Raw genomic sequence first — 25,244 nt, forward strand, 5'->3', positions numbered from 1 at the left:
CCCGACCTTTGGTTGACATCGAACGCCGTCCTCGGCATACGACATACGCACGTTGAGAATCCAGAGAACTGTCCGCAGCCGTCGGTCTCCGTCCATCGAGTCAAAATGGCCAACAGCTTCCCCGAGGCGGACGCGGCAGCGCGCCGTTCGACATGACTAAAAGGCAGACACCGCGGCCTATCACCAGATAAGCCGCGTCATCAGCTCTCCATACCGCGGCGTAAGCAGCTCTAGAAAGAAACTGTAATCGTGTCAAGTGTCCAGTCAGCCTTGTCATACACCCAGGCTTGACCTACCCAGCGGCAATCAGACAATTGCAAGGACCACTTACTACCGCTCGGCGCTCGCCAGACCATAACCAAGGTTATTGATACACCTGATGAGACATAGAATACACACTGAACAGCAAACAAGAAAACCATACGGAGGCGTCCTAATCCTGGTCCGTCTGGTCTCTTGGCCGATACTTGATACCCCGCGCTTCGAGCTCTGCCTCTACGTCCTCCGGGACTCGGCCTTTTACCCGTACCGCATACATGCCGCGCACGTACTTCGCTATAGAGTAGGACACCAATGAAACATCTCATAGACACAGACCAGAGAATGATACTCACATATCCGCTGCCACCTCGCCACCCAGCTCTGCTCGGGATCCACCACAGCAATAACCCCGTCAAAATATGTCGTCGTACATACTTGGATGCGGTCCGGCGAGCCTTTCATCTGCGATGAAGCATTGCGTGTCAGAACTCGCCTTGCATACGCCGTGAGCGCCTCACCTGCATCAACTCCTCGCAATTTGGACACCCGTTTTTACGAAAATCTGCGGGCGTCTGGATGATCGAGCATAGTAGACACGCCCGGAGCTGCTTGGCACGAGCTTGGGCTGGGATGGCGGCGGTCACACCAGAGGCCATGGTCAGTGAACGAGAAGACGAAAGCTAGCGCTCAAGGTGTGCAACTTCGGTTCGGACTCCAGAGACTGATGTGCACTGCCACAGGTGTCCGACTCCCGCTCATCCGCTCCTACATCGTACAGTACCAACAGAAGACGTGCAACACCATAGCGAACATAATATAGAACATTCGTAGGTAGACTACTGTGCGTTTAGGCGACAAATACAATATAATGATATCCACCTTAATAAACAACCCACCTCGAGGCGACAACACGGCACTTTGAGAGACACAACAAAACATCCGAAAGCAGAAAAACTGGCTCAAACAAAAGACGGCGGGCCAAGTCGTTGCCCGACAATTACAGCTGAAGATTGTGTTAGTTGATGAGACATAGTTTTCATGCCCAGCGCAACATACCCTGAACAGGAAGCCAAGGTCATCAGGCGTCAATCTGCCCATAGCCTGCAACATGAACAATTAGTCCTGGATCCCACCGAGGGAGCGAACCTAAGGGGCCACTCACCGAATCGTCAGTAGACAGAGTGGCATCCACCATTGCTGCTTTCTTTTCTTGCAACTATCGCAGCTGTGAGTTGTCAGAGTTGGCGGGATGCTAGGGGATACTTACCTGGACTATGCGGCTCTCGATGCTGTCTTCGACAACAAGCTTGATGGCCTGTACGGGCCGATGTTGCCCAAGACGATGGATACGATCCATGGCCTCTGTATCAATATCAGAGAGGTGATCAACCGACCACGGGGTCTCTACGTACGGTATTCAACCTGTAGACAGGGCGTCAGCATCAATAGCAGCCACAGCAGATAGCGACAATAACTCACAGCAGGGTTCCACCAGCTATCCATCAGATAGACTCGCGAAGCTTCGGTCAGGTTGAGAGCCACTCCTCCGGCTTTCAAGCTGACAAGGAATACCGTTACATGCACATTGTCCACTGAAGGGTGGCGAGTCAGGTGACGAAAAGCGGCATCGAACAAGCGAACGTACTAAAGTACTTGATAGTGGCATCTCGGGCATACGGCCCCATCGTTCCTTCAAGCCGGCACACCTATAACAAAGTCAGCTAATCTACCCAAGTTCTGCTATACTCATGCCACTTACGTTGAACCCAGCCTTCTGCAGTCGGAACGCAATCAGATCTAGGAAGTTCACGAACTGACTGAACACGATGCTCTTGATCGTCGCGTCTTGCTTCCTGAGGTTGGTTAGCTCCTCGATGAGGGCCTCTATCTTCGTCGACGACCGCCACTTCTCGAGGTCAAGGCGGCCAAGAATGCCTTGGCGGACTACGGACGTGTTCTCTTCTGGCTCGTAGGCCGGAGCATCCAGGTCAATGGTGAGGGGAACGTGGCAGACAGGACATTCAGGCTGTGGAAAGATAAGCCACATAAGCCATGAATGAAGCAAACCCTGACGCACCGTTATACCGACGACAGTATCCAGATACTGCCTGATGCACTCGCGATCGAACAGATGCCGACACTTGGAGTGAATAGCATCCTCCGCAACGTCATTGCAAAGCCTGCAGACCGGTGCTTCACCGAAGTCCTCAGAGAGGAACTTCCCTTGGTTATTCTTGCTCCTAAGCACTAAATCAGGATGGCACGCCATCTGCCTCATCCGCGTGAGCCTGCAGAAGAACGATTAGCCAGCCGTCACGGGTGACCGGAACGTGTAACGTACAAAGAGAAGATATTGGAATAGTCTGGTGATATACGTGGTCAGCTGCGAGCCCTCGACGACCGGAGAACCATAACTTACTGTTCAAGACCGTGCCCGAATCGACGTATGTAGTGAATTGCCTCTTGGCATCAGAAAACAGCGATAGATAAAGCTCCTTCTCTTCAGGACTGAAGTAATCCCTACGAACGATAACCGTCCGCGGAGGTAAGCCAAGGTCATCAGCCCTTTCGACCTTCAGGCAGGCAGTTATTGCAGTGTCAAGCATAGAAGAAGTGAGATGGTGCCGTACCTTGGTCCTGCGCAACATCAATCTATCCAAGAGCACGCGCAATTTTTTGAAGGCGATCGCGCCAGGCCCATTCATTCCATTTTTCTGGATGGGCGACAAGACCTCGTTATTCCAGAAACATGTCTAGCACCAAGTAAGTAACACTGCGTTGATTGGAGGAAGAATCTGTGGGTCTTACATGATGCATAGGCGTATGGCCACAATCTAGTCAGATTATTAGCAATGGATGCATCGGCAGACTAAAGCGAACACTAACCATCACAGTGCCTCTTGTTGCTGAATTTCCAGTGCAGCGACTTACAATCGCACCTCTTGCCTAGAAGCAAAGGCTTTAGCCGTGGCCTGGGGGGTAAGAATCGAAACTCACAGAAGTAGTAGGCGAATGGATCGCCGCCGAGGAATCTTATCAGACTGTAGAGCTCGCCCACTCGGTTTTGTAAGGGCGTGCCCGACAGACACCATTTATACTTGCTCTGCAGCTCGAAGGTAGCTTTAGCAGTGTTAGTGGCGCGCTCTTTGATGTTGTGCGCCTCATCGAGCTAAGAAATTTCAATTGAATACCTTGTATATCAGGGTTATGTACTTAATAACGCGCATACCACAATCCTATGCCATTTGATAGCGTGCAGTGGGGACTTCTCCTTGACGATTTGCCCCTTGCGCTTGAAACCACTTTCCTGCTTCCTGAAAGAACTCTCCAATACCGAGTAAGTTGTCAAGACCTGAGAGTAGCCATCAGTCGGATAGGGTCAAGTGTCCGGTGAATTGCTTGAAAACTCACGACGTTGTGCTTCTTCAGTTGATCGATGCTAGATTCCCTATTTGCCCCGTGCCACACCAGGACACTCATGCCTTCGGCATGCTTCTCTATCTCATTCTTCCATTGTATGATGGCAACAGTAGGACTGATGAAGCGGACATGAGCTTCACAACATGAGCCAGTGACCTGAAGATAACGCACGCAATGACCAGGTTCGGTTTGTGGTTGTCCGACACCATGAGAGCAATCATTTGGATTGTTTTGCCCATACTAAACAACTGTCAGACAGGTGAAGAAAAGGAAAGGATGTAGTTCATACCCCATCTCGTCCTGTTAAATGGAACCCTTTAGTGACTAATCTTGAAAGTTGTACCGTTATACTCACCGCGAGCATCCCACCAGCATACTGGCCCTTCTCCTGCTTCCTCATCCAGAACAGACTTTCCAACTGGAAAGGCAAGAGAGTCGCCTTGAGTTTCGCGGGCTGTTCGGCCTTTTCAGGCTGCACGATGGCGACCTTCTTCTCGAAGTCACCCCACGCATCTTTCAGTTCTGGATGGAATAGTGACAATGCTACCGTGGTCTTCTCAGCCTTCAGGGGTAAGTGAGCATTTATGTGGCCGCTGGACGGAATAGAGAGCGTATTTGACCCACATGCGTAAGCTTTCTCCCTAACTTAGATCTCAACTTGTTCTCCTCCACTTTCAGCACATTCCTTTCGGCCTTTGCTCGCCTGCGGGCCTCTCTGCGCTCAGCATACAGGTCGTCCATGGTCATGAAATTGGCAACAAAATCTGAAGTTTTCTTCTTGGCAGACTTCTTCGTGGCCTTCTTCTTTCCCTTCACTTTCGACAGAGGTTCCTCCTCTTCGGACAAGCCATCCAGTGCGTCAGAATTGTATTCTGGGACATCCTCGATCTTGGAAGCGGCTAGTCGACGCTCGGCAGCTGCAGCAAGAAGAGCAGCTTTGGGGTTCCCAGCTCTTGCCCCTGACGAAGTGCCTGCGCCGGTTTCGTTGCTTGCATCTTGTAGAGACTGACGCACAGCTTCGTCCATGAGAATCGTCTCGTCCTCCGACGCATCTTCGGTAGGTGGAAGCATATGACGAGCATGCATGTGCGCTAATTCCTCCTCGGTAGAACTTTCCTCAAAGCCTTCCTCAGCCAACGAGTCGCCGTCCTCCGACATCTCGAATTCAGAGCCACTGTCGTCTGACTCTGAGAGTGACTTGGCCTCATCTGGCGACAGTTCCTCGCCTGCTTCAGGTTCCACAGGTCCTTGGGCGGCCCTTCCCGAACCTTGTTTCCTTTGGACGACTGTCTTGCGCTGACCTGCGGCCTTGCTCGTCGTCGTGGCGGATGTGGCGGCCTGTAACACGTTCCAGTGAGGACTTGACCCAGACCACGGTCGGCCTACTCACCCTCGCCTTTGCATTCGTACGAGAACTGGTACTTTTCTTCACGACAATCTCTACCACAGGCTTCTGAGGTAAGGCTCTCCGCTTCGCTGGCGGACCACGGGTGGAGAGGGGTTCTGCTTCTGCTTCGTCTTCGCTGCGTTGTCGCTTTCTAGACGTTGATACTTTGCCACTGGCCCCTTTGCCCTTGCCCTTCTGTTGCGTCGTGGGTTGGTCGTCATTTTCTCCCTCACTAACCTCCGTCGGAGGGGTCACCGATTTTTCGGATGTTCTATTACTGAAAAACGGTGATACGTCGTTGGACGGAAGCACCGAGGGCGACGGCGATTGCGCCAGCCTCAGACTTCGCCTGGTAGAGACCATCGCTGTTTCAGTGTGGTAGCAGGGGTTCACAAGAAAACGCGATACGCGCCTAATTATTACCCACGGCGACTGCCGCGACTGCTTATTTACGCGGTCACATGATCTCGGGAGCCGCCACAGGCGCGTCCGAGTCTTTGAAATGTCAATGACTGGCTTTGACTCGTACGATCACTCTTGCCACCCACCGCCACGCGTACGAGAACGCATCCCTGCTGTAGAATCACAAATATATACACGCAAATGCTCCGTTCTACATAGCATGAAGATGTACGTCTGCGTACGTCTATCCAAGTCCTTGCTGTATCATATCGGCCCTTCATGCTCACTGGCTACATACAGAATGGAAAAAACAGTTAGTAGAGCGTCGCTATCGCCATGAGGACCATGACCATGCTAAATCTTTGCAATGTATTCTTCCTTTCCTCCATCTGAGGTGCTTTCCCAGCTCTACCCGTGAACCAATCGAAGCGCTTCCCAAGGACATACGCTTCACCTCGTTCCAAGATTCCAATGACCCTTCCGCCTTCGCTAGCCATCCGTATAAGAGAGCTCTCCAGGACTGCGGCTACCCACGGTATGCCAGAGACGGTGGTCTTCATGGCTTTCGTCCTCTCAGCATCTCGGAAGAGATGCCGGTACACGTCGTGCACGATGTTCGCCACAAGGATGGCGCACGCGAGCTTCCCAGAGAAGACCAAACCGAACGGGCTACCCGTCATCAGCCACGTCAAACCCGCAAAGATAACCATGGCGCCAGCTACGAGAAGCATCTCCGCACTATTTGGAGCGACATCCCAGTAGGCGTACTGGGGATAAAGCTTCACCAGTCCTCCGTCTCCCTTGGACCACATATAGAATCGCCAGTAACTCCTCGCAGCATTATTCCACCACGGATGGGTCACGATGACGTTGGGTGCAGCACGGAATCCTCCTCCACCGTGCTCCAATGAAAAATCTCTCTTCTTCCTGCAGAAGTCAATATCTTCTCCGCCACCTGTCTTCGGAAACTGCAGATCGTACTCCACCCCGTCTTTGATATTACGACGCGCGATTAGGTTCGCCGTGACACCCCAAGGCATGTCCTCTTGCATCTTGGTCGCGATATCCCAGAAATATGTTACACCAGCTAGATGCACTGCTGCCGTGAAAATGCTGTCGGCCGAAGGGAACTGTGCATTGCCGACGAATCCGGCCGCTTCAGGATATGCGCGAATACATTTCTCTACCTCCCAAAGGAGGTCGGGCTGCGGCGAGACATCATCATCCAGGAAATGGATCCACTCGGCCGCGGACTCCTTTATGCCCCTATTGCGTGAAGCGGATGCCCCCAGGTTCTTCTCGTTTACTCTAATCCGCACATCAGGTCGGTGCGCGTATTTGCGTACCAACTCAGAAATGTACGGGGAACTGGGATCGTCGATGATGATTATAAACATCACCGAACATCTGGGAGAGCTTTGCAGTTGCAATATCGGCTCCAGGAAGCGAAGTTGAACGCGATAGCAGGGGATGACCACGTCTATGGTGAGTTTGCGTTCCGCCATGGGCGACGATTTCCGCAGCCATTCTTCGAGGACCTCCGTTGAGCCATCTAGGGTGTCGAACGTCCAATCCACAGCATGCACCTTTTCATATCGTGCTTTGTCACGTCCTCCAGTTCCGTTGGAAATTCTGCTCGAGAACATTAAAGAGCAGCCCCACCTGCGGTACAGCTGATATAGGTAGGGATCGCCATCTTGGTTCACGAATATCTTTGGTATCACCTCGCCTTTAAATATATCCATGTGGGTCCTATGTATGATTGGAAAGGTCGGCATGCCGGGGAATGTAGTGTCCGTGAAGGCAACGCAGCCAAAACCAGGCATCACATTTTCCCTTTTGGCCAGTTCCTTGAACTCGAAGACCGCATCCCGCATCCACCCTTCATCCTGTAATACGACATCGTCGCCCAGAAGTGCGAAATAATCGCAATTGTCCTCCCACGCACGTCTAGCGAGAGTTCTCCACAGATCGCAGACATGTCCACGGCGGAAGTCACATATGAGGGTTTCTACATCTAGGACACCTTCATTACGAAGGGTCGATGCAGCTTTGTTCTCGCCTTCTGTTCCAAGCAGGAAATCGTCATCGTCATCGATGGCGAGATATATCTTGACCCGGTAACGGTCCCCTCCAAGGCTATGGACGTCTCGCCATGTGGTCCTCAATAGAGATCTCGCAAAGGTACGGAGATTTCCCAAGCAGTTCTCAGGCGATGATGTCCCTCGGGACGTGACAGGAAGGAGGATGGCAAACGTAACACCGGACGAGTGGAGGTCTACCACCTTGCTTCGTTGGAGCCCATCAAGCAGAGCTCGGCGCTCCGCGCCGTTTAGGCCACGTACTAACTTCAGCATCTCGCACTCCATCCATTCGGCAGTGCGCATCATGCCTTCCTCCAGGGTCACCTTGGGATGCCAATCCAACTGGTGACTTACAAAGTCATTGTTTGAATTGCGGGCAGCCACGCCGACAGGCTTCTTGCGATCGTAAAGATATCGCGCATGCTCCTCTGCAATGCCAACGCATTGTAAAGAAATATTCGCGAGTTCTTTCATTGTCACGGACCTCTCCGTACCTATGTTGACGGGCACGTCGCAGGGAGATTCGAGGAGAGAGCACACGGCATCCACACAGTCGTCGATATAGACGAAGCTGCGGCGCTGTGTACCATCTCCCCAAATCTCAAAGTCAATGGGTAAATCACCCAACAACTTCCCTGCGAGTGCTTTCCTGACGAATGCAGCGGGAACCTTTTCGCGACCGTTGCGCCATGCACCTCGGGGCCCGTACACGTTGTGGAAGCGAGCGACCCGCACTTGCATTCGATCTTTGAATTGGTGAAGGAGTAATTCCGTGTTGAGTTTCTCTAGGCCATACAGGCCTTGGGGTTTCGGCGGCAGATTGACCCAGACGTCCTCTTCGCGAAGGGATACATCGGCGTTACCGGATCCTTGCAGGCTTTCTGGATACACACAAGCAGACGAAGCGTATAGGAAACGCTTCACTCCAGCCTGCACAGCTGCGGATAATAAGTTCGTGGTCATAGCGTGATTCTCCGCATAGATTATGAAGTCGTTATTGGCATGGATTGTACCCATTCCTCCCATCGTTGCGGCAAAGTGCATGACGGTATCGACGCCTTGCACTATACGATGACAGAAGTCCGGATCGCACAAGTTTCCTATGTGAGTATCACTAGATATCGCTTGCGAGAACTCGCTGGACGGCTGAATATCAGCGACGCGAACGTGGAAGCCTGTATTGTGGAGTCTGTGGGCCACATGGGACCCCTAGGTGAAGCAGCTTCAGACCAGGAACCCCTGAACAGGATCAGACACTCACGATGAATCCATGGCCACCGGTGACCAAAATGATTCCAGCTGACTTTGCTTGTGTTTGCATGGTAGACGGTTCTGATATGCGTAGCCAGGAGTACTTTTCAACTCGCTCTTGTACTCTGGGGAAGCTCGGTAGGGCGCCGGGGTGTCTCCACTGAGATTGTGACCATCGCTCAGAGAAGAGGGATACTAGGATCTGTGCAGTGTCACATACTAGCAGCGTCTGTGCATCTCTCATCCTTATACGGGACCCTTGTGTACTTGGGTCCTTGAACAGCAATGCGAGCTCCGATTGGTCCGCGGCACCAGCGGAACAGCTCTAAACCGAGAAGCAGCGGCGGAGCTCAGCGCTTAGCAGGAGGTAAGTGGTCATGTAATATTCGGTGAGCGCAAAGTAATCTCGTATCATATACGTACAGCTGTTCGCGGTTGCGGGGCACGCTGCCATGCTGGGATAATTCGACAGGTTGGCAAATCATGAAATCCGAGGATAGTACACAGTACTAGTAAGTATTCAAGCGTGCGCTGCAACTCGGTTGGACTGTACTTGCGGCGCGCCAATGGGACTAAAATGCATCATAGCTGTTGGCCAGCGTTCTCTTCGGATTCAAACAGTGCCGCTCATGATTTGGTGCTGAGATCCCGAAAAGTCTACCTGCGCTAAGTTGGATCCCCACAGACTGGCACGCGGCTGAACAGCTCTGTACTCAGCCTACCTTATGGGCTCTCCCGGGGCGGGTATGGGGTGAGCTGAATCTCGATGGATATAACCTGTGGACAACACGCAGCTCATAACATCTCGATACAGCCTCGTTGTACCATAGCTTGCACGCATTTTGATGGATGCGATCGAGATGAAGGGTGCAGGTCATCCTCGACTTACTGCGCAGCACCAATATCCGACTATTCGGTAAGCTTGACTGAAGGCATGGTTATAGAAATTGTGGCGGTCGTTCGCTCTGTTATTGCTCCTTGGCGATCACTTACCTAGAATCGCGCCGAGATCGACATATACTCACTGAAAGGTGGATCTCGGAAAGATAGCTCCCAGAGGAACAGCCGTTCCGCATTGAAACCGCTGTCTAGTGCTGGCTATAAAGGTCGTGCAACCCAGGCCCTCTAGCAGACAACACATTCCTCACACCCTCGTCATCGCAGTCCCAATAACGAGACAAGTGTGAGGCTTCAGACAGTGAAAATTGTAAATGAGCGTGCTGACCCTCTGTAGCCTTTCCCTAGCCGTACACATGGAGACCCAATCGTCGAATACCCAGATCGCTCAGCGCGACTCCGTCATGGGGGACGACTACATATTTACCCAGTCTCAGGACTGGTTTTCCTTTAATATCGATATCTGGAAGGCTCTCTTTCCATTGGTGAAGCCTTCCCCGAGGATCCTGGAAATAGGCTCCTGGGAGGGTCGTTCAGCCGTATTCCTGTTGAACGAGTTATGTGCAGACGGTGGCGAAGTCGTCTGCATTGACCATTTCGACCTTATGGCCACAGAGGCAGGAAAAGCGCGCTACCGCAAGCTAGTGCATAATCTAACTTTGACAGGCAAAAAATTCCAGATCATCGATGAATTTTCAGTCCCCGGGCTCATGAGAGTCCTCGACGAACATATCCGGTCGAAGAGCACTGGCTTCGACTGGGTGTACGTCGATGGCTCTCACGAGGCCGACGACACTCTCCTGGACGGGGAGCTCGCATGGCGCTTGGCCAACGACGGAGCCATCTTCATCTTTGATGATTATCAGTGGGATGTGGAACTTGTTGGAAGTATCCATCATCCTAAACGGGGGATAGATGCCTTCTTGGCACTTCACGACGGAGAGTACCAGCGACTCTCGAGCCCCTCCCAATACCAGATGATCCTTCAGAAGAAAGTCGATATGCGTATCGGCTTTCTTTTGAAGGATCCCTCAGTCAATGTGGACGACCGCGCGCTCGGCTATGGCATGAATGTAGCACTTACTATCGACGAGTGCTATGCCATGCCAGCAGCCGTGGCGGTCAAGGGACTGGTAAACCATAGCAATGGTAAACTGACGATTTACATCGTTGACTGCGGTCTTTCCGTTAAGAGCAGGAACAGAATCGCATCGGCTGCCAAGGCCACGGCAGAGGCCAGCGTCGTGTTTGTGGAGCTGCCCAAGGATAACTTCTCGACCAAGCGTGGCGCCGTATGGGCGAAGTTGGACATGCTTCGTGTCTTGCCTGTGGAGCGCGTCCTCTATCTAGATGCCGACACTTTGGTCCGCAAGACGCTTGTCGAGTTGTGGAGAACGGATTTGGAGGGCAGGTCCTTAGCAGCCGTGCCTGATATAGGCCTTCCTATGGGACACCCTGGAGTTGAGAGGAGGCCGTACTTCAATGCCGGGGTTATGTTGGTGGATCTGTCCAAAGTCCGTATCCGGATTACGGAGCTTTGTGCCCTTGCGGACGAGATGAGACATGCCCGGTTTAAGGACCAAGACGTACTAAACATGCACCTCGGTGGAGACTGGAAAAAACTGAGCCTCACCTGGAACGCTCAAGGACTGGGAACTTACGCAGACCTGCCGTCCAACGATCGTGACGCAATCGCGTTGGATGAATTGCGTGACCCTGCTATCGTGCACTTCACTGGACCTTTGCATCCGGACCTTCCTACCGTGTTGAATCCCTGGGTTCAGCCCTACACCGCTAAACCCTGGGGTTACGCAGGCTCCCCAGGCCACCCCTTCGAGGCAGAGTGGTGGGAGACTTTGGATGAAACTGCATGGAAAGGCTACCGTCAGTCCTCGGAGTACAAAGCAATGGTCGCAAGCGAGAAAAGCAAAGCCATAGCCGCCGCTGTTCTCGCCCTGGAAGATCGCTTCACAGGCCAATGAAACTTGGTAGTATGCATCGCGCTCAACCGCGAATGATATAGGCCCGGACATATTTTCTGCTTGATAGATGTTCTCGATTTCACTTAGTATTCTCAGGACATTTCCACGCTGTGCAAGGAGACAACATGAAGAAGACATCAGTTCATGACAGTCGTGTGGTGGTAACAGAAAAACTACATGTGGATAAGTATGCAATGCGACATTCTAAACATGATATCATAAGACGACAAGGGGGTATGCAATTGAACAATATTTTCGAATAGAGATATTATACGTGAAGCGACCGATCACAAAGAGGGACGTGACTCGCCGTGTCAGGAAGGAAGGCGCGTCGGATCAAGCTTAGTTGTCCATGACTGCAGCTCTTTTAAGTTGGGAGCGGATAGGGCGTAAGAGTTCGATGAGGTAAAGAGCGTGAACGCGAATGGTTTCTACAGGCATGATGAGCGGGAGCTATGTCTGAAATCGGGGTACCACTTACTCCTAGTAATGTTTCCATATCCGGATTGCTCTCGACGTTGACGCCACTTAAGCTAACAACGCCGAGTTCCTCTAACTCATTTGAATGGGAATAGATATGAAGGTAGGGTCTAAGCAAAGGTATCAGATGGTTCTCTCTGCTTGATCCGCCGAACAATTACCTTCGAAGAACAAACCACCGTTTCTCCCAGGTGTTCTGACTAGCGTCCGTCAGTATCATGAGGTGGCCTTTCTTTGTCGGCGTATCACTAGAGTTAATGCACATCACACAATGTTCTGATACATGGGTTTCAAAGATGCTGTTTGGACGTACCTGCGGGGCACCAGCTTCGAGTTACCTATTAGTTTCATTGATTCCAGGGATTCTACATCAGGCGTCCGAACGCCAGGGGATGAAGCGGAACCATCGGTTTCTGAAGGCTCTTGGCTGATGACGATCTGCACAGACAAATTAGTGCATGTTATCCTTATTACAAGGTAACTCACATCGCCCTGATGGCCGAACTTCTTCTGCCACAGCTCCACAGACTTCCTGAGCAAGTCATCCGAGCCCCAGGTGGCAAGGCCTTCCGGTGCGGGTTTCTGTGCGGAGGCTGCCAGAATAACGCGTACCGCCTGAACGTCTGCCGCGCGTCGCTCTGTCTTGACCAGCCGTACGTAGTCTTCGACTACCGACACCCCCCGAGGCTTCCAGGTCGCAAGGCTCTCCTCACCACGGACATAAACTTCTGACGTATCCAGCCGCCATAGCTCCTTCGGTGAACGGGTCAAGGGAGGAGTGAGACGGACATTGAAGACGCTACTGGTCTTGGTCAGGATCTTGGTCGTGCCCAAGAATGATATGAGTCTGGAAGGAGGTCTGGCGTCCCGCGTGCGTATTGTCACTGCGACGTCTACGTTAAAGGGAATGGGATCGGCACACGTCTCTACGGCCACTGAGAGACTCAGCTGCACTAGGACACGCTGATTCGCTGCTGTAACTCTGTTCAGCAGGACGGAATCATGCACACTGGAGTCCCAGAGAGCCTCCGCAGCCAGTGAACCCGTCCCGTCCGGCTTGAAATCAACTTTTTGATCTCTAAGTAGCGGCAAGGTAATGAGAGCCTTGGATGTCGACTCATGCACGCGTCCCTTTGCGTCCAGTAGTCGGACGTTACCTAATCGAACTTTCGTGACCTCTGCCCACGGCAGCTGACGACCTGAGCTAGAATTGAGAGTGATCGCGAGACGTCGCTGTAAACCCTGATGCAATGTGAAGGAGCCGGGGTCGAGGTGCCCTTGAGAAAGCACGGGCACGGGGGTATATTCACCGTCCGGCGCCAGCTCGCAGACTTGAAGCCACATTACTACGTCATGAACTTGTTCGACAACAAAGTCTGTCTCAGAACGGCGCATAGGCTGTGGAACACTGGGCGGGGCCTCGGGTTCCTGCGGAGTACTTGACGATCCCTGGAAATAGCCTTTCTGCTCTCGCAATTCATCCCAGCGCTCCAAACGCTCAAGGTACGTCGGTCGCACCGAAGCAAAGAATTCAATGGGCGCGTACCCTTGACGTAGATGAGCCAAGACCTTCGATGTTGCTGCGATCGAGAAGGCACGTCGGAACTTCAGTTCTGACAGAGATGAGTTGTCAATGTCTATGGCCACCGAAGGGAATACTTCCTCAGCAGTGATGGTAGGCCCAACGAAGGAAGAGAGGCGAACTTGGAGATGCACTGAGGAGAACTCGTGAGATGATAGACCTTTGACAGAGTCGACGGTCAGGAAGAAGCTGAGCTTGCTCCCAGGTGGGACAGCTCCCGGTACAGGTGATGAAGAGCGCGTCGAAGCACTCGAAGCCGCCTGAAATTTTTGGGAAGGCACGACGTTCACGATCTTGATATCCACGCGACACGAGCCGATTGCCTCTGCTGTATACCTGCAGAAAATAGGTACAACGGCGGTAGAGGATAGACGGCGATACAGTGGGGCAAGTGAGATTAAGGCATTCCCGATGAACGAATATTCGGGAGGGGGCGAGTCGTAGAACGCGTCTTCCAAGGAGAAATGCCTGGAATAAGAGGGCCGATCGATGAAGGTTGTAAGATTGCGCATTCGCTGTATTTGCTGCTGCATACGGTCCAAAGACCACAGGTAGATGGCATTGTGACGTTTGTCAAGTACCTTGATGGCTACCGAAGGCTGCGTGGCCGACGCCAGCGCACGGTCAGCGACGTCTCCGAATTCGTCTAGACCCGCAATAGTATCTACTGCAGAGGCTGGTCGAGCCAGCGAACCTCCGGAGGCGATGGTGAAATTGTAAGAGACATCCTTCTCGAGCTCTTTACTGTAAAGAGGATCAGTTACAGTGCCTCGCCATGTGCATGTCTGGACTAACCTAATCACATTGGCCTCTTTCACTAGCACCGCGTTAGATAGGACCGCTTCCGCCATAGAGAACGAACGATGCGAGCGCCACTTGTCCAGGACCTTGCGTATCAGTCGAAGCTGTTTCGCACTATAGAAGACCGGCTCAATAGGTTCCATCTCGACGTCTTCGCCACGAGCCCGGGCATCTATGAGGCGTTTCATATGATTCTTGACCAGCCTCAGCTGATGCTCCATCTGTTCCTTTTCTACCTTCAGGTCCTCAGCCTCAGAAGACTCTGTAATGGCCTGCAGCCGAGACTCGAATTCCACGCGTTGCGTTTCCAGTTGATTCTGCACATCCTTCAGAGGGCCGCCGATATCAGGACTGCTATGGTTCGTCCAGACATCCACACTGGTATCATCCGTGAACGCGTCGCTGGCAAGTGGTCTGCCCGACTCGCTCCATATGTCATCGGCTTGACTAAGGCTGCTCTCCGGACGGGACTTCGCATGGTGGTCACGCATAGTCTTCACTTTGGCGATCTTGTCGAAAAGCTTATTCAAGTCTTCATCTGGCAGGTTGTCCAAAGCAGGATCCAACCCCAACTTGAAGAACGCAGCTTCCCTCTTAGCAAATGTCCAGTCCACGTCTTCAGGATCTCCAGAGCTGGAGGTCTCTTCCGGAGGGATGGCAGGAGAGGCGGTACCGTCCGCAGCGGCAGCTGCTTCCAGATCGGCAGCTGACGCACTTATTGACAGTTTCGACTTGGTCGCAGCACGGTCACGTTGCTTGCGAACCTCCTCGGGATTGTTGAACCGGAAGACATGGTGCTCACCTACGTTTGTCAGCATGAGTCCGCCACATCTCTCAGGCGCTCTACGAAAGTTGGTACGTACCCATGATGATACGGAAGCCAGACTTCAGTTTGTACGGCTGGAAACAATTAGGCAATCAACAGATGACAATATTGAGAGGAGTAGGGGAGCATACTTGGCCGGGAGTAATTTGCCGACCGTTTAAAAACTAGGAAAACAAGTCAGGGTTCCAACGAACGCATGCAGCAGCGGGAAATGCGCGCACCGTAACAGCGTCGGGGAGTCCATGGAGGGTGACCTTCCCATCATTGTTCTCGAAGTAGCAGTGCTCCTCCAAGATATTCTCCCCGCTGAGCCTGATGGCAGCAGGCTTGGCACTGTCCATTCGGCCAACCATAGTTTGACCCTGCTTCAGTTGGTAGATCAAGCATTCACTCATGAGGGGATCTATGTAAGCGGTATCAGTTATCCACGCGCACGGATGGCTGAGTAAGTGTATTACCTTCGTTCTATATCCAAGAATGCAATGCAATACAGGTGAGTCTTGCACTGTGAATGTGCAATAGTGACTTACCAAGTTCACAAGATGGGGCATCTTCTTAGGCGTATGTACGCCTACATTATTCTTCTCGACTGTGATACCCAGCTCCTCCAGTGCCTTCTCTCGCTCTTTCTGCACCTCCTGCGTCTTGATCATCTTCTCCTCCCACGTCTCATTCAAACTCTGCATCAGCTTCTCGCTCTGCTCAAGGTGCTCCTGCAGCTCGGCCTTCGTCACCGTCTTCAGCGTCCCGTCCTTCGCCTGATACGTGACCTTCTGCTTCTCCGGCGGGATCTTCGGGTCGTACACTTCCTCCGCCCCGCCCGAGCCCGAGACCCGCGCGCGAAGCATCTCGAGCTCCTCCTTGAGCTCGCGCACAAGCTTGGCGTTGGGGTCCTCATTGATGACGGCCTTGTTCCGGATCTTCTTGGCCTGATCAGCGTAGCGGAGGGTACTCAGTGTTTCGTCGTAGTCGGCAGGCGAGATGGCTGCAATCATGGCTGTTTTGGAATTCCCGCCCAAACTGTCCTTTAGCAGCCATGTCAAGACCTATGTCGAAGCAAGCTTCAGTTATAGACCCGGCATGTCTGAAATGAATGGAGCACAACTTAGTACTCACGGAATCACGATAAGGCACGAAATCATCTCCGCCCTTCTTCTTCTTCTTTCCTTCCGCCTGACTGGCCACCGCCAACGCTGAGATGACTTTACCGAGCGTGGTAAGGGACTTGTTGATGTTCGCACCCTCCTTCAGCCGTTGACCTGTAGCGCCTGTAGAGTTGGCACGTTCCGACCCGGCCAAGTCGACCAAGCTTACAACAATCAGCCTATACGCCTAGAGCAGAGAGCCTGCAGACATACTTGATCCGCGACACCTTCTCCGTGTCCAGGTTGGTATCGACGTCGTGCCGCTTCATCGTGAGCAGCAGTGTGAACACGGCATGTGAACGCGACGAGGTCTCGTTCATGTTAGTAGCGGCCACCGTACGCGCCTTGTTACCCTCGTCCATCAACGTCATCATCTCATCGTAGCTGTTGACCACTAGCTTTGACAAGTCTTCCACGTACGGGCCCAAGCTTGGGTGTTCTCGCACTCTTAGGTTGCCCGAGTTCTTAGGGTTTAGAAGGTCTCGGACTTTCTCGTTGTATATCTAGGTAATTGCATATTAACTACATAGATCTCAGAGGCGAGTAGTGCCCATACCTCGATATACGAGACTTCAACCTGAAAGTTGATATTGGGGTCCGCGGCTTTCTTCTGCTCTACGCGGTTGAAGAGTTCACAACATGTCAAAGGAATGATTCCCTTGTCGGCACCGTCTACGCCACACCGTCAAGAACTCGAGTAAGTCAAGAACAAGGAGATCACTCACATCCCATCATACTGGAACGGGCCCTATGAGCAATGCGTTTCCAATCCGTAACATTACAAGGCGTACCTGTAAGACTTCCCAGATCCTTCACGCGTACGCGTCATTAGTGCAAGCCCTAACCTAATCAACCTAAACACACATACCCGTTTGCCCATCTTCGAAAGTGTGTAAGTCAGTATAAGTCAAACGCACGAATACGCGGTTTGAACCTACTCACAAGCAAAAATACACGCATTGAAGCCCGAAAAAGCGTGGTCTAGCAATTCCGTCCCTAGATCATTGTACAGCGTCTGCTGTGATGCATAGCCCGGCTCGTCCTTCGGCCCCGCCGACCAATAGCTCTTATCAAACGCAAACGCTAGCGTCTTCCGTTCCGTTGCGCGACCTGCCCCCGCCTGTGCAGACCCTGGCTCGGGCGGGTCGAGGAACGTTTGGTTGCCCTGCATGCGGATGAGCGGCTTGGCGCCCTTTGCGAGCTCTGCATGTCGGACGAGACAAACAGGTTATAAAGCAAAGCAGATGCAAGGAATGGTTAAGTACACTGAAGGCAGAAAGGCAGAAAAGACCGAACGCACCGCGGGAGTTGAGGGGCCGACATCGCACAACGACCTTGATGTTGCCATCGCCCGCCTCGACCATGGTCTAGTCTGTCTAATGTCCTCCAGTAGAATGCCACCGTCCGGGGTATTATGTTCGTGTCGCCGTCGTCGTCTCTAGTCGTCAATAATAATAAGAGCTCAGAAAGGTTGAAGAGCAGAAGGCAACCGGTACCGCTTGCGGGGGCGCGTGAAAGTGCGCGTCTGCCGCGTGGTGCACTAATTAGGCACGATCCAGTTTTCTGTGCTGATCGTTGCAGCCACCGCGTTTTCTGAGGTCTGCGCTCATCGGTCGCGGCCATGGTTCGCCAATTCAAGCATCATGAGCAGAAGCTGCTCAAGAAAGTCGACTTTCTCAACGTGAGTGCCGACACTATCTGCTGGTGGACGTCCCAGACACAACGGAGCAGTGGAAACAAGATGCGGGGCATCGCGAGATCAAGGTCATGCGGCGGTACCACATCCAGGATCGAGAGGACTATCACAAGTGAGTACCCACTAGGCCTGTCTTGCAGCTCATCTGGTGAACCGATGTAACAGATACAACAAGCTCTGTGGCTCTCTGCGTGCCCTCGCACACCGCATCTCGAACCTCCCGGCGCAAGACCCCTTCCGCGCGAAGATGGAGGGCCAGCTGCTCTCGAAGCTATACGACATGGGGGTGCTCAACTCTACGGCGAAGCTCAGCGACGTGGAGAATAAGCTCACGGTGGCGGCGTTCTGCCGCAGACGGCTGGCGGTGATCATGTGTATGTCGAAGATGGCTGAGACTGTCAGCGCGGTACGTCCAGTTGTCAAACCCCGCTGTGTGATGGGAGGTCTAATGGCGAGGAATACCAAAGGCGGTGAAGTTCATTGAGCAAGGCCATGTACGGGTTGGGCCGGATACTGTTACGGACCCTGCGTACCTGGTTACACGGTAAGACCACCTTCACAACGTCCCATGTCGGAGAGGTGCTTAGAACCGCGATGAAACTAGCCATATGGAAGACTTCGTCACATGGGTCGACACCTCGAAGATGAAGAGGACGATCATGAGATACAACGACGAAGTACGTCTTCCGTTCTGACATCCGTTTGCATGTACTGACCGGGACTTCAGCTCGACGACTTCGACCTTCTCTGAGCCTGCCTCCTGCTCGAATATATGCCGACAGACATCGTGCAGTCGACCAACTGCGTACCAGGGATATCACAGCAGGTAGAGGAGACGCGGAGAGTATTTGTTGGTTTCTCCCGGCGTCCGTGAAACTTTACATGTCTACGGACCGCACATCGCTGGACCAGTTCCGCATACATCTCCCTGCATCAATGCGGCGCCATCGACTCGGAGAGACAGCCGGAGCGAGGCAGAGCCGCAGGGAGGCAGAGGGGGATGAAGGGCCAGAGTACAGACACGGCGTAATTGGACCTGTCGAACATTCAATGGATATAATACACCATTCGAGTTACTTATATGCCAAACAGCCAGACAACATTCCCGACCTCGGGAAGTCTCTTCGCGGGGCACGAGCAGGGGGACGTACGCCCAGTTAGTATTACCAGTTACGCGTTACGCCTCAGAGGGCTCGTAAGTGTGGTCGCGTCGGTGGCGCTGAAACGCGAGGATCAGCCGGCCGTGCAGCAGTCATCGTACATCCGTCCAACTGCAGGGACATCGCGGCAACCAGACGGGGATGAAGCAAATATACTGCATCCATCGTGATGATACACTTTATAGGCCGCACGTACGCGTCGCTCGGTCAGGTCCGCATAAGTACACCGCTCCCCCGGTTCACTCGAAGCTTCCGGGACAAATGCCAGAGCGATTTAGGACATCGCGCACGCATGCACGCCGATACAATATGCCATGCCATACCGTTCGCATTATTTCTAGTACGGCTCCAACCCCAGCACCCCCTGACAAGCGCCCTCCACATCGACCACCTGCCCACGCATCAGCTCCGACAATCAATCAAGCAACCACCCGACAACCACGAGATCCACGTACCTCTTTCGGCGCGCTGACGCTGAGCACGACGGGCTCGCCCTCGCACAAGAGCACCTCGTCCTGCATATGTAAGGGCGAGATTCGATCAGAGTGAGAGTGCGAGTGCGAGTGAGGGGAGAGAACGCAGAGCGCACCTCGATGCGGATGCCCATATTGTGGAAGTGCTTCGGGAAGAGGGGTGAGGAGGGTACGTACACGCCTACAGCAGCGTGCCAGAGAACGCGATATGTTATACATACAGTGATGTGTGAAGAGCGAGAGCGTACCCGGTTCGACGGTGATGACCATGCCCGGCCGCAGTCTACCGACACGTCCAATGGTCAGATAACACCGCGAGATGGGGAGGGGAGGGCACTCACGCCTCGCCCCTTTCGAAACTCGCGCTCTCGTGCAAATCTACCGCCCAAACCATACATCAGGCACGCACCACCAACCCCCGTACACACGTAAGACTGAAGAAGACCCTCACCAATCCCGATAGGATGACTCAAGTAATGCGGGTACAGCTCCCTCTCGAGATCGCCCCTTTGCAGCCCGAAACCAATCTGGTTCAGCTCCTCCCTGAGTAACAGGCAACTCTGGCTGTGCAGCGAGTTCAATGACGGGGAGGAGGAGGATGGGGAGGGCGAGAGCGCGCAGGCCTGGATGAGCGATTTCTGCACGTTCAGAAGCGCCTGGTAGAGGTCCTTTTGAGCGGGGGTGAAGTTGCCCGAGGAGGGGAATGTGCGGGCTGCATAGGGTGGGGTCAGTGGGAGAAGGGGAGAGGCGGAGGGGGAAGGGCTGACTGATGTCTGAGGCGTAGCCACTGGGTTCATAGCGTACCAATGAGCCTCAGTTGTTAACAAGGGGCATGCGGCACGTACTTGTATTCACAACCAGCGTCGACGAGGACCATCTCCCCGTCTCGTACGATATGATTATTCGTGGTGTAGTGTATGATCAACGCGTTTGCCCTTGGCAACGAACAATGTCAGGGCGAACTAATAGTATTAGTGTGACGAGGAAACGCGCACCCGGATGCGACGACAGGAACGTACGCCGGGCGCTGCGCCCCCTCAAGTGCACATAGATACTCGAAATGGGCCGCGAGCGCGCTCTCCGGCACATCCGGGCTTGCGAAGCGCATCGTCTGCCCACAACCCAATCTCAGCTCCCCACCCGCCAAACATCGCTCGCACCGCTGAACGCTGACGCACCTTCGCATGCGCTCTGCCGCTGATGTCCGCCGCAGCGCGCATAACCTTCTGCTCCGCTTTGCTCTTCACCGCGCGCAGCCGCCCGACCTCCTTTGCGAGCGGCCGGCGCTTGCTCCCGCTCAGGCCCTCCACGACGCTCTCGAACTCCCCCCGCGGCGCGAAGGGGGGCGCGAGGTACTTCAGGAGGGCGCGGCTGGCGGAGAGGGGGGTGGTGGTGATTGAGGAGGAGGAGCGCCGGCGGGAGGGCGTGGCGGAGGGGGGGAGGTCGACGTAGACGGAGGTGTACTGTGGGAGGAGGGATTTGAGCGTGGAGGGGAGGGAGGAGATGGGGAGGGCGTCGTCCGCGTGGAAGTGGGTGGCGACGTCTTGGAGGGAGGTTCTGGGCAAGCAAAGTGTGAGGAGTCAGGCGGGTTAGCTGGCGGGGGGTCGGGTAGTACCTTGCACCATCCCATTTTTCTTTGGCAGAGTCTTTGCCGGAGGAAAACATGGTCATGCGGTAGCCCCTTGAAGTCGAGTTTTTCTCTATCATACAGTGTAAGGGATTGTGCCACGAATAAGATATACACGTCACTTGCCAAGGATCACCGCAGACTCTGGCTCTTCGAAGCCGGTCAGATACCAAAAGTCTGACGCCTGCCGGTACTTGTAGCTGTTGAAGTTAGACTTGCGGCAGTACATACGGGTAATGACCCTCACAAGATTTCTTGCAGTTATATGAGCAAAGGGCGGAAATAAGAGAAGAGCGGCGCTCACGTCCACTCATGTACTTGACAGGCGCTGCCACCGACACGACGATACTGTTCTCGGGCAGACTGTCCATGAGGTCTTTTCGCCGCCGTTCATACTCGTGCACGGGAATTCCTGGAGTCAATTCCCCGGCTTTCACTTGAACCAAAAGTTGCTAAACGCGCCCGCTCACGCGTCGGTCAAAACTCACCAAGGTGCGGATGCGACTCCCATAACGGCTGGCCAAACTCTGAGGGCTTCGGGGGGTGCAGCGCATGCGCTGGCTCGGTGGCGTACCCCCGACGCAGGAGACGATGGAGAGGACGGAAGCAGGCCCTGGCTGTGAGCGCAGACATGAGCGTCGTCCAGGGCGGCGCCGTGTCGCTTTGTCAGGGCGGCTACGCAGCGTCCGGCCTGCTCCGGCCATCGCCGATCAGCCTCGATCGCCCGTCGAGAAGCACCGGTGGCGGTGCAGACAACGTGGGCATGCAAAAATCATGTGAAAAGTCCATCGGCCCCGTTGCAACGCGTTGTGGCCACCGCCATTTTGGTGACTTATGCGCTTTCTTTGTCGCCGTCGTCGCTGCAGCGTCAAGCAATGGCGTCCAACTGGGACAGGTACTCGAGGTTCGGCATAGACGCTGCGTCGTCCGCCGCCGCGCTCGGCTTTTCTGCTGCCAAATTCGGGACCAAACTCGGCGTTGGTACCATTCTTTCCATGGACTTTTCGTAACTGATTATCGTTTAGTTCTCTATTACTCGGGGCGTTGCGTCGACAGCGGCGAACATCACAGGCTCTGTCGTCGACTATGCGCTCTTCGGCGGCGCGACCGGCGCAGGCAAGACGCTCAGCGGCGCCGTCTCGTCCGTCATCACTCTCATCGAACAAATCGCCCTCGCACCCATCGTCCTGGGCGAGACCATCACCTCCACCTCCGTCATCGCCGCGCACTCCTCCATCAACGTCCTCTCCGCCATCTTTCCCGGCAGCGACGAGGCGTCCTTCTCCCTCGCCAGCTTCGTCGAGCTCGTCCGCAGGGAGTGGAACGACCCCGTCCTCCGCGAGTGCCTCCCCGAGCGCAGGTACGGCGTCACGGAGATCGCCAAGGCGCTCGTCGCCTGGGGCGCGCTGCAGGGCGTCACGGAGGAGTGGCAGGAGAAACGCTGGTTCAAGTATCTACGCGAAATCGACCCCGACGAAGACGCGCCGTACGAGCGCACAAGGCGGGACTCGCGCGTACATGTAACAAAGGACGTCATCTACCCCGGCCACCGCGGGCAGATCATCACCGCCGACATCGTCGACGTCGGCCCCTCCCCTTCCCCCTCATCCCTACCTTCCACCCCCTCTCGCCACCTCCAAGTCCCCCGCCTCCCCCCGCTCAACCCCGCCGCGCCCCGCCGCCCGTCCAACGCCGAGCTCAAAGCGACGCTGCGCCGCCTCTCGAAGCTCGTCCTCGCCGGCTACGGCGGCGCCAGCCTCCTCTTCTTCGGCGTCTCCCTCGACCCGCCCGACCCTGCTTCCTCCACCAACACGTCCTCCACGGGCTTCACGAGCGCCGCGCAGAAGGCCTCCGAGGAGGCGAAGCTCGCGCGCGCGGTGGACGCCTCCGAGCAGGAGGCGTCGTCCGCTCCGCAGGATGACCCCGCCTCACCAAAGTCCCCCAGCACGACCTCGTCGTACGCGTGGTGGGACGTCCTCCTCGGCCGGCACGACCACGAGATCTTCACCAGGTTCGCGGACCACCTCGCCTCGGAGCAGGGCGAGAAGGAGCGCGAGCGCAAGGAGGCGCAGGTGCAGCGCGAGATGGTCGAGGAGCGCAAGCGCAAGATCAGCGCCGTCATCGGGAACGAGCGCTTGATGCCGCGTTTCTGGATCCTGCGCGACCACGGGCGGAGGCAGGTCGTGCTTGTTTTGAGAGGTAACGCAGCACGCTTAACTTGTGTAAGGATGTATGTATGCTGATTGGGCTTGAATTGGAATTTCACTATGAAGGCACGATGTCCCTGAACGAGCTCGCCGTCGACCTCACATGCGACCCCGAGGAGTTCGAGCCCGCCAGCAGCGCGCGCGACGGCGACATCGACGAAGAATCCGACATCCCGGGCGCCTTCCCCGTCGACGCGCAGATGCAGATGCAGATGCACCCCCTCCTCGCCCAGCACCGCCGCCAGCGCACGGCGTCCACTACCTCGACGCTCGGCGGGCCGCGGAAGTACCAGGTGCACGGGGGCATGCTGCGGATGGCGCGGGTCATGGGCGGGAAGGGCAAGCCGGTGCATGTCGCGGTGAAGGATGCGCTGAAGCGCAATCCCGGGTATGGTGGGTGATGATGCTTGGCTGCTGTGGTATTGGATTTGTGCGTTGACTGTGTTGCGCAGAGCTGGTGCTGTCAGGACACAGCTTGGGCGCGGGCGTCGCTGCGCTGTTGGGAATGGTGTGTATCGACGGTATGTGTATTTGGGTGCAGAGCTGTACTGATATAATCGGTACTGCCCACAGCTGTGGGCCGATCCAAGGACATGTCTAACCGTCCCCTCGAGCGGGCTCCCCGTCGGCCGGCGCGTCTCCGTCTACTGCTTCGCCCCACCGTGAGTCCCTCCCCCCCTCTCTCCCTCTTCCCCCTTCCCCCCTCCCCCTCCCCTCATTGACTCCTACTCACCCATTCACCAACAATACAGCTGCGTCGCCGACGGCCCCCTCTCCGCCCTCTGCGCCTCGCTCATCACCTCCTTCGTCTACTCGAACGACGTCGTCGCGCGGCTGTCGCTCGGCTCCGTGCGCGACATCACGCGCGCGGCGGCGTGGCTCTGCGACTCGCGGGACGACGGCTACGCGAGCGTGACGAAGCGCGCGCTGAAGCGCAAGACGGGGTTCGGCGCGGAGGAGGACCATGAGTGGGTAGGTCTTCCCTCCCCCGTCCCGCCTGACCCGGTCATGCAGTAATGTAATGTTATGTGGGTTTAGTTTTTGTCGATACGCAAGACGCTCGAGGCGAACATGCACATGGCGAACATGTACCCGCCCGGCCGGGTGTGGTGGGCCGTGCGCGACGCGGACCTCCACCCGCGGAACCGCAGGTACACGAACAAGGACAGGAACAGGGCGCGCCTGTTTGAGGTGCTCGACGCGGAGAAGGTGTTTGACCAGATTATTTTTGCACGGGATATGTTGAGGTGCGTCTGGCTTCTGTCGCCATCTTTGTTCTCGTGCTGGGCCGCTTACGCGGGTGTCTGGGCACAGTTCGCATTTGCCGCATCAGTATGATAGGGTTCTGCATGACCTCTCGTGAGGGTAGAGTTTGCTATAGACGGCGTTTCGTTGCATGCATTGTACGTTATAGAATTGATAGGTGTACAATGTACATGGCCGGTATGATCCTAGTCTCGTGCATTCGGTTTACCCCCGTCGTTCACAAGGGGAATAACTCAGGAATGGATATCATTTGGGGAGACACTGGCAGCGGCCATACGTACTCTGCCGCAAGGTTAC

The 25,244-nt window shown here is 54.7% G+C and overlaps 9 protein-coding genes across 9 annotated transcripts; 3 read left to right on the forward strand and 6 right to left on the reverse strand.

Annotated features, from left to right (window-relative positions):
• Window positions 1-291: 291 nt before the first annotated feature.
• On the reverse strand, window positions 292-917 carry GLOTRDRAFT_71374 (transcription initiation Spt4; the record flags this gene model as incomplete). The annotated part of the gene is made up of 3 exons (XM_007864438.1): window positions 292-555; window positions 615-723; window positions 780-917. 3 exons carry the CDS (start codon window positions 915-917, stop codon window positions 434-436), a joined length of 369 nt encoding a protein of 122 aa, XP_007862629.1. The 3' UTR covers window positions 292-433.
• An 86-nt stretch (window positions 918-1,003) lies between these two features.
• GLOTRDRAFT_71378 (uncharacterized protein) lies at window positions 1,004-5,258 on the reverse strand. The gene is made up of 21 exons (XM_007864439.1): window positions 5,072-5,258; window positions 4,306-5,019; window positions 4,037-4,243; window positions 3,971-3,981; window positions 3,853-3,921; window positions 3,673-3,796; window positions 3,491-3,613; window positions 3,259-3,430; window positions 3,148-3,207; window positions 3,070-3,095; window positions 2,892-3,014; window positions 2,681-2,834; window positions 2,603-2,624; window positions 2,021-2,549; window positions 1,907-1,967; window positions 1,741-1,853; window positions 1,674-1,683; window positions 1,529-1,623; window positions 1,424-1,477; window positions 1,318-1,362; window positions 1,004-1,264 (listed from the first exon to the last, which is right to left on the reverse strand). Exons 2-21 carry the CDS (start codon window positions 4,837-4,839, stop codon window positions 1,259-1,261), a joined length of 2,538 nt encoding a protein of 845 aa, XP_007862630.1. The 5' UTR covers window positions 4,840-5,019; window positions 5,072-5,258; the 3' UTR covers window positions 1,004-1,258.
• Window positions 5,259-5,784: 526 nt separating this feature from the next.
• GLOTRDRAFT_34704 (uncharacterized protein) lies at window positions 5,785-6,282 on the reverse strand (the record flags this gene model as incomplete). The annotated part of the gene is made up of 1 exon (XM_007863592.1): window positions 5,785-6,282. The coding sequence occupies one exon, from the start codon at window positions 6,280-6,282 to the stop codon at window positions 5,785-5,787; it is 498 nt and encodes a 165-aa protein (XP_007861783.1).
• Window positions 6,283-6,906: 624 nt separating this feature from the next.
• Window positions 6,907-8,875, reverse strand: GLOTRDRAFT_33820 (NAD P-binding protein; the record flags this gene model as incomplete). The annotated part of the gene is made up of 2 exons (XM_007863530.1): window positions 6,907-8,763; window positions 8,816-8,875. Coding segments are annotated over 2 exons (1,917 nt in total), but the record flags the coding sequence as incomplete, so codon positions are not given.
• A 1,231-nt stretch (window positions 8,876-10,106) lies between these two features.
• Window positions 10,107-11,684, forward strand: GLOTRDRAFT_103689 (nucleotide-diphospho-sugar transferase; the record flags this gene model as incomplete). The annotated part of the gene is made up of 1 exon (XM_007864440.1): window positions 10,107-11,684. The coding sequence occupies one exon, from the start codon at window positions 10,107-10,109 to the stop codon at window positions 11,682-11,684; it is 1,578 nt and encodes a 525-aa protein (XP_007862631.1).
• A 116-nt stretch (window positions 11,685-11,800) lies between these two features.
• On the reverse strand, window positions 11,801-17,927 carry GLOTRDRAFT_55950 (kinesin-like protein). The gene is made up of 19 exons (XM_007863728.1): window positions 17,819-17,927; window positions 17,461-17,721; window positions 17,387-17,398; window positions 17,310-17,328; window positions 17,244-17,254; window positions 17,075-17,190; window positions 16,732-17,021; window positions 16,490-16,682; window positions 15,904-16,419; window positions 15,832-15,838; window positions 15,595-15,776; window positions 15,505-15,537; window positions 15,411-15,447; window positions 14,542-15,349; window positions 12,651-14,490; window positions 12,478-12,602; window positions 12,326-12,412; window positions 12,166-12,274; window positions 11,801-12,115 (listed from the first exon to the last, which is right to left on the reverse strand). Exons 1-19 carry the CDS (start codon window positions 17,880-17,882, stop codon window positions 11,999-12,001), a joined length of 4,827 nt encoding a protein of 1,608 aa, XP_007861919.1. The 5' UTR covers window positions 17,883-17,927; the 3' UTR covers window positions 11,801-11,998.
• A 165-nt stretch (window positions 17,928-18,092) lies between these two features.
• GLOTRDRAFT_55952 (alpha-L RNA-binding motif-containing protein) lies at window positions 18,093-19,294 on the forward strand. The gene is made up of 6 exons (XM_007863729.1): window positions 18,093-18,199; window positions 18,250-18,326; window positions 18,380-18,620; window positions 18,682-18,758; window positions 18,819-18,891; window positions 18,942-19,294. Exons 1-6 carry the CDS (start codon window positions 18,140-18,142, stop codon window positions 18,963-18,965), a joined length of 552 nt encoding a protein of 183 aa, XP_007861920.1. The 5' UTR covers window positions 18,093-18,139; the 3' UTR covers window positions 18,966-19,294.
• Window positions 19,295-19,711: 417 nt separating this feature from the next.
• Window positions 19,712-22,107, reverse strand: GLOTRDRAFT_34532 (uncharacterized protein; the record flags this gene model as incomplete). The annotated part of the gene is made up of 15 exons (XM_007863577.1): window positions 19,712-19,765; window positions 19,830-19,889; window positions 19,964-20,028; window positions 20,096-20,130; window positions 20,189-20,225; window positions 20,299-20,559; window positions 20,615-20,634; window positions 20,693-20,782; window positions 20,843-20,958; window positions 21,026-21,404; window positions 21,463-21,545; window positions 21,611-21,674; window positions 21,722-21,728; window positions 21,779-21,910; window positions 21,963-22,107. The coding sequence occupies 15 exons, from the start codon at window positions 22,105-22,107 to the stop codon at window positions 19,712-19,714; spliced, it is 1,548 nt and encodes a 515-aa protein (XP_007861768.1).
• A 242-nt stretch (window positions 22,108-22,349) lies between these two features.
• Window positions 22,350-25,189, forward strand: GLOTRDRAFT_71386 (alpha/beta-hydrolase; the record flags this gene model as incomplete). Its single annotated transcript, XM_007864441.1, has 8 exons — window positions 22,350-22,451; window positions 22,500-23,673; window positions 23,748-24,074; window positions 24,134-24,189; window positions 24,255-24,343; window positions 24,434-24,653; window positions 24,720-24,928; window positions 24,996-25,189. The coding sequence occupies 8 exons, from the start codon at window positions 22,350-22,352 to the stop codon at window positions 25,042-25,044; spliced, it is 2,226 nt and encodes a 741-aa protein (XP_007862632.1). The 3' UTR covers window positions 25,045-25,189.
• Window positions 25,190-25,244: the final 55 nt, after the last annotated feature.

This window comes from Gloeophyllum trabeum (genome assembly GCF_000344685.1).
Source record: "Gloeophyllum trabeum ATCC 11539 unplaced genomic scaffold GLOTRscaffold_00002, whole genome shotgun sequence".
In the NCBI taxonomy this organism is placed as follows: domain Eukaryota; kingdom Fungi; phylum Basidiomycota; class Agaricomycetes; order Gloeophyllales; family Gloeophyllaceae; genus Gloeophyllum; species Gloeophyllum trabeum.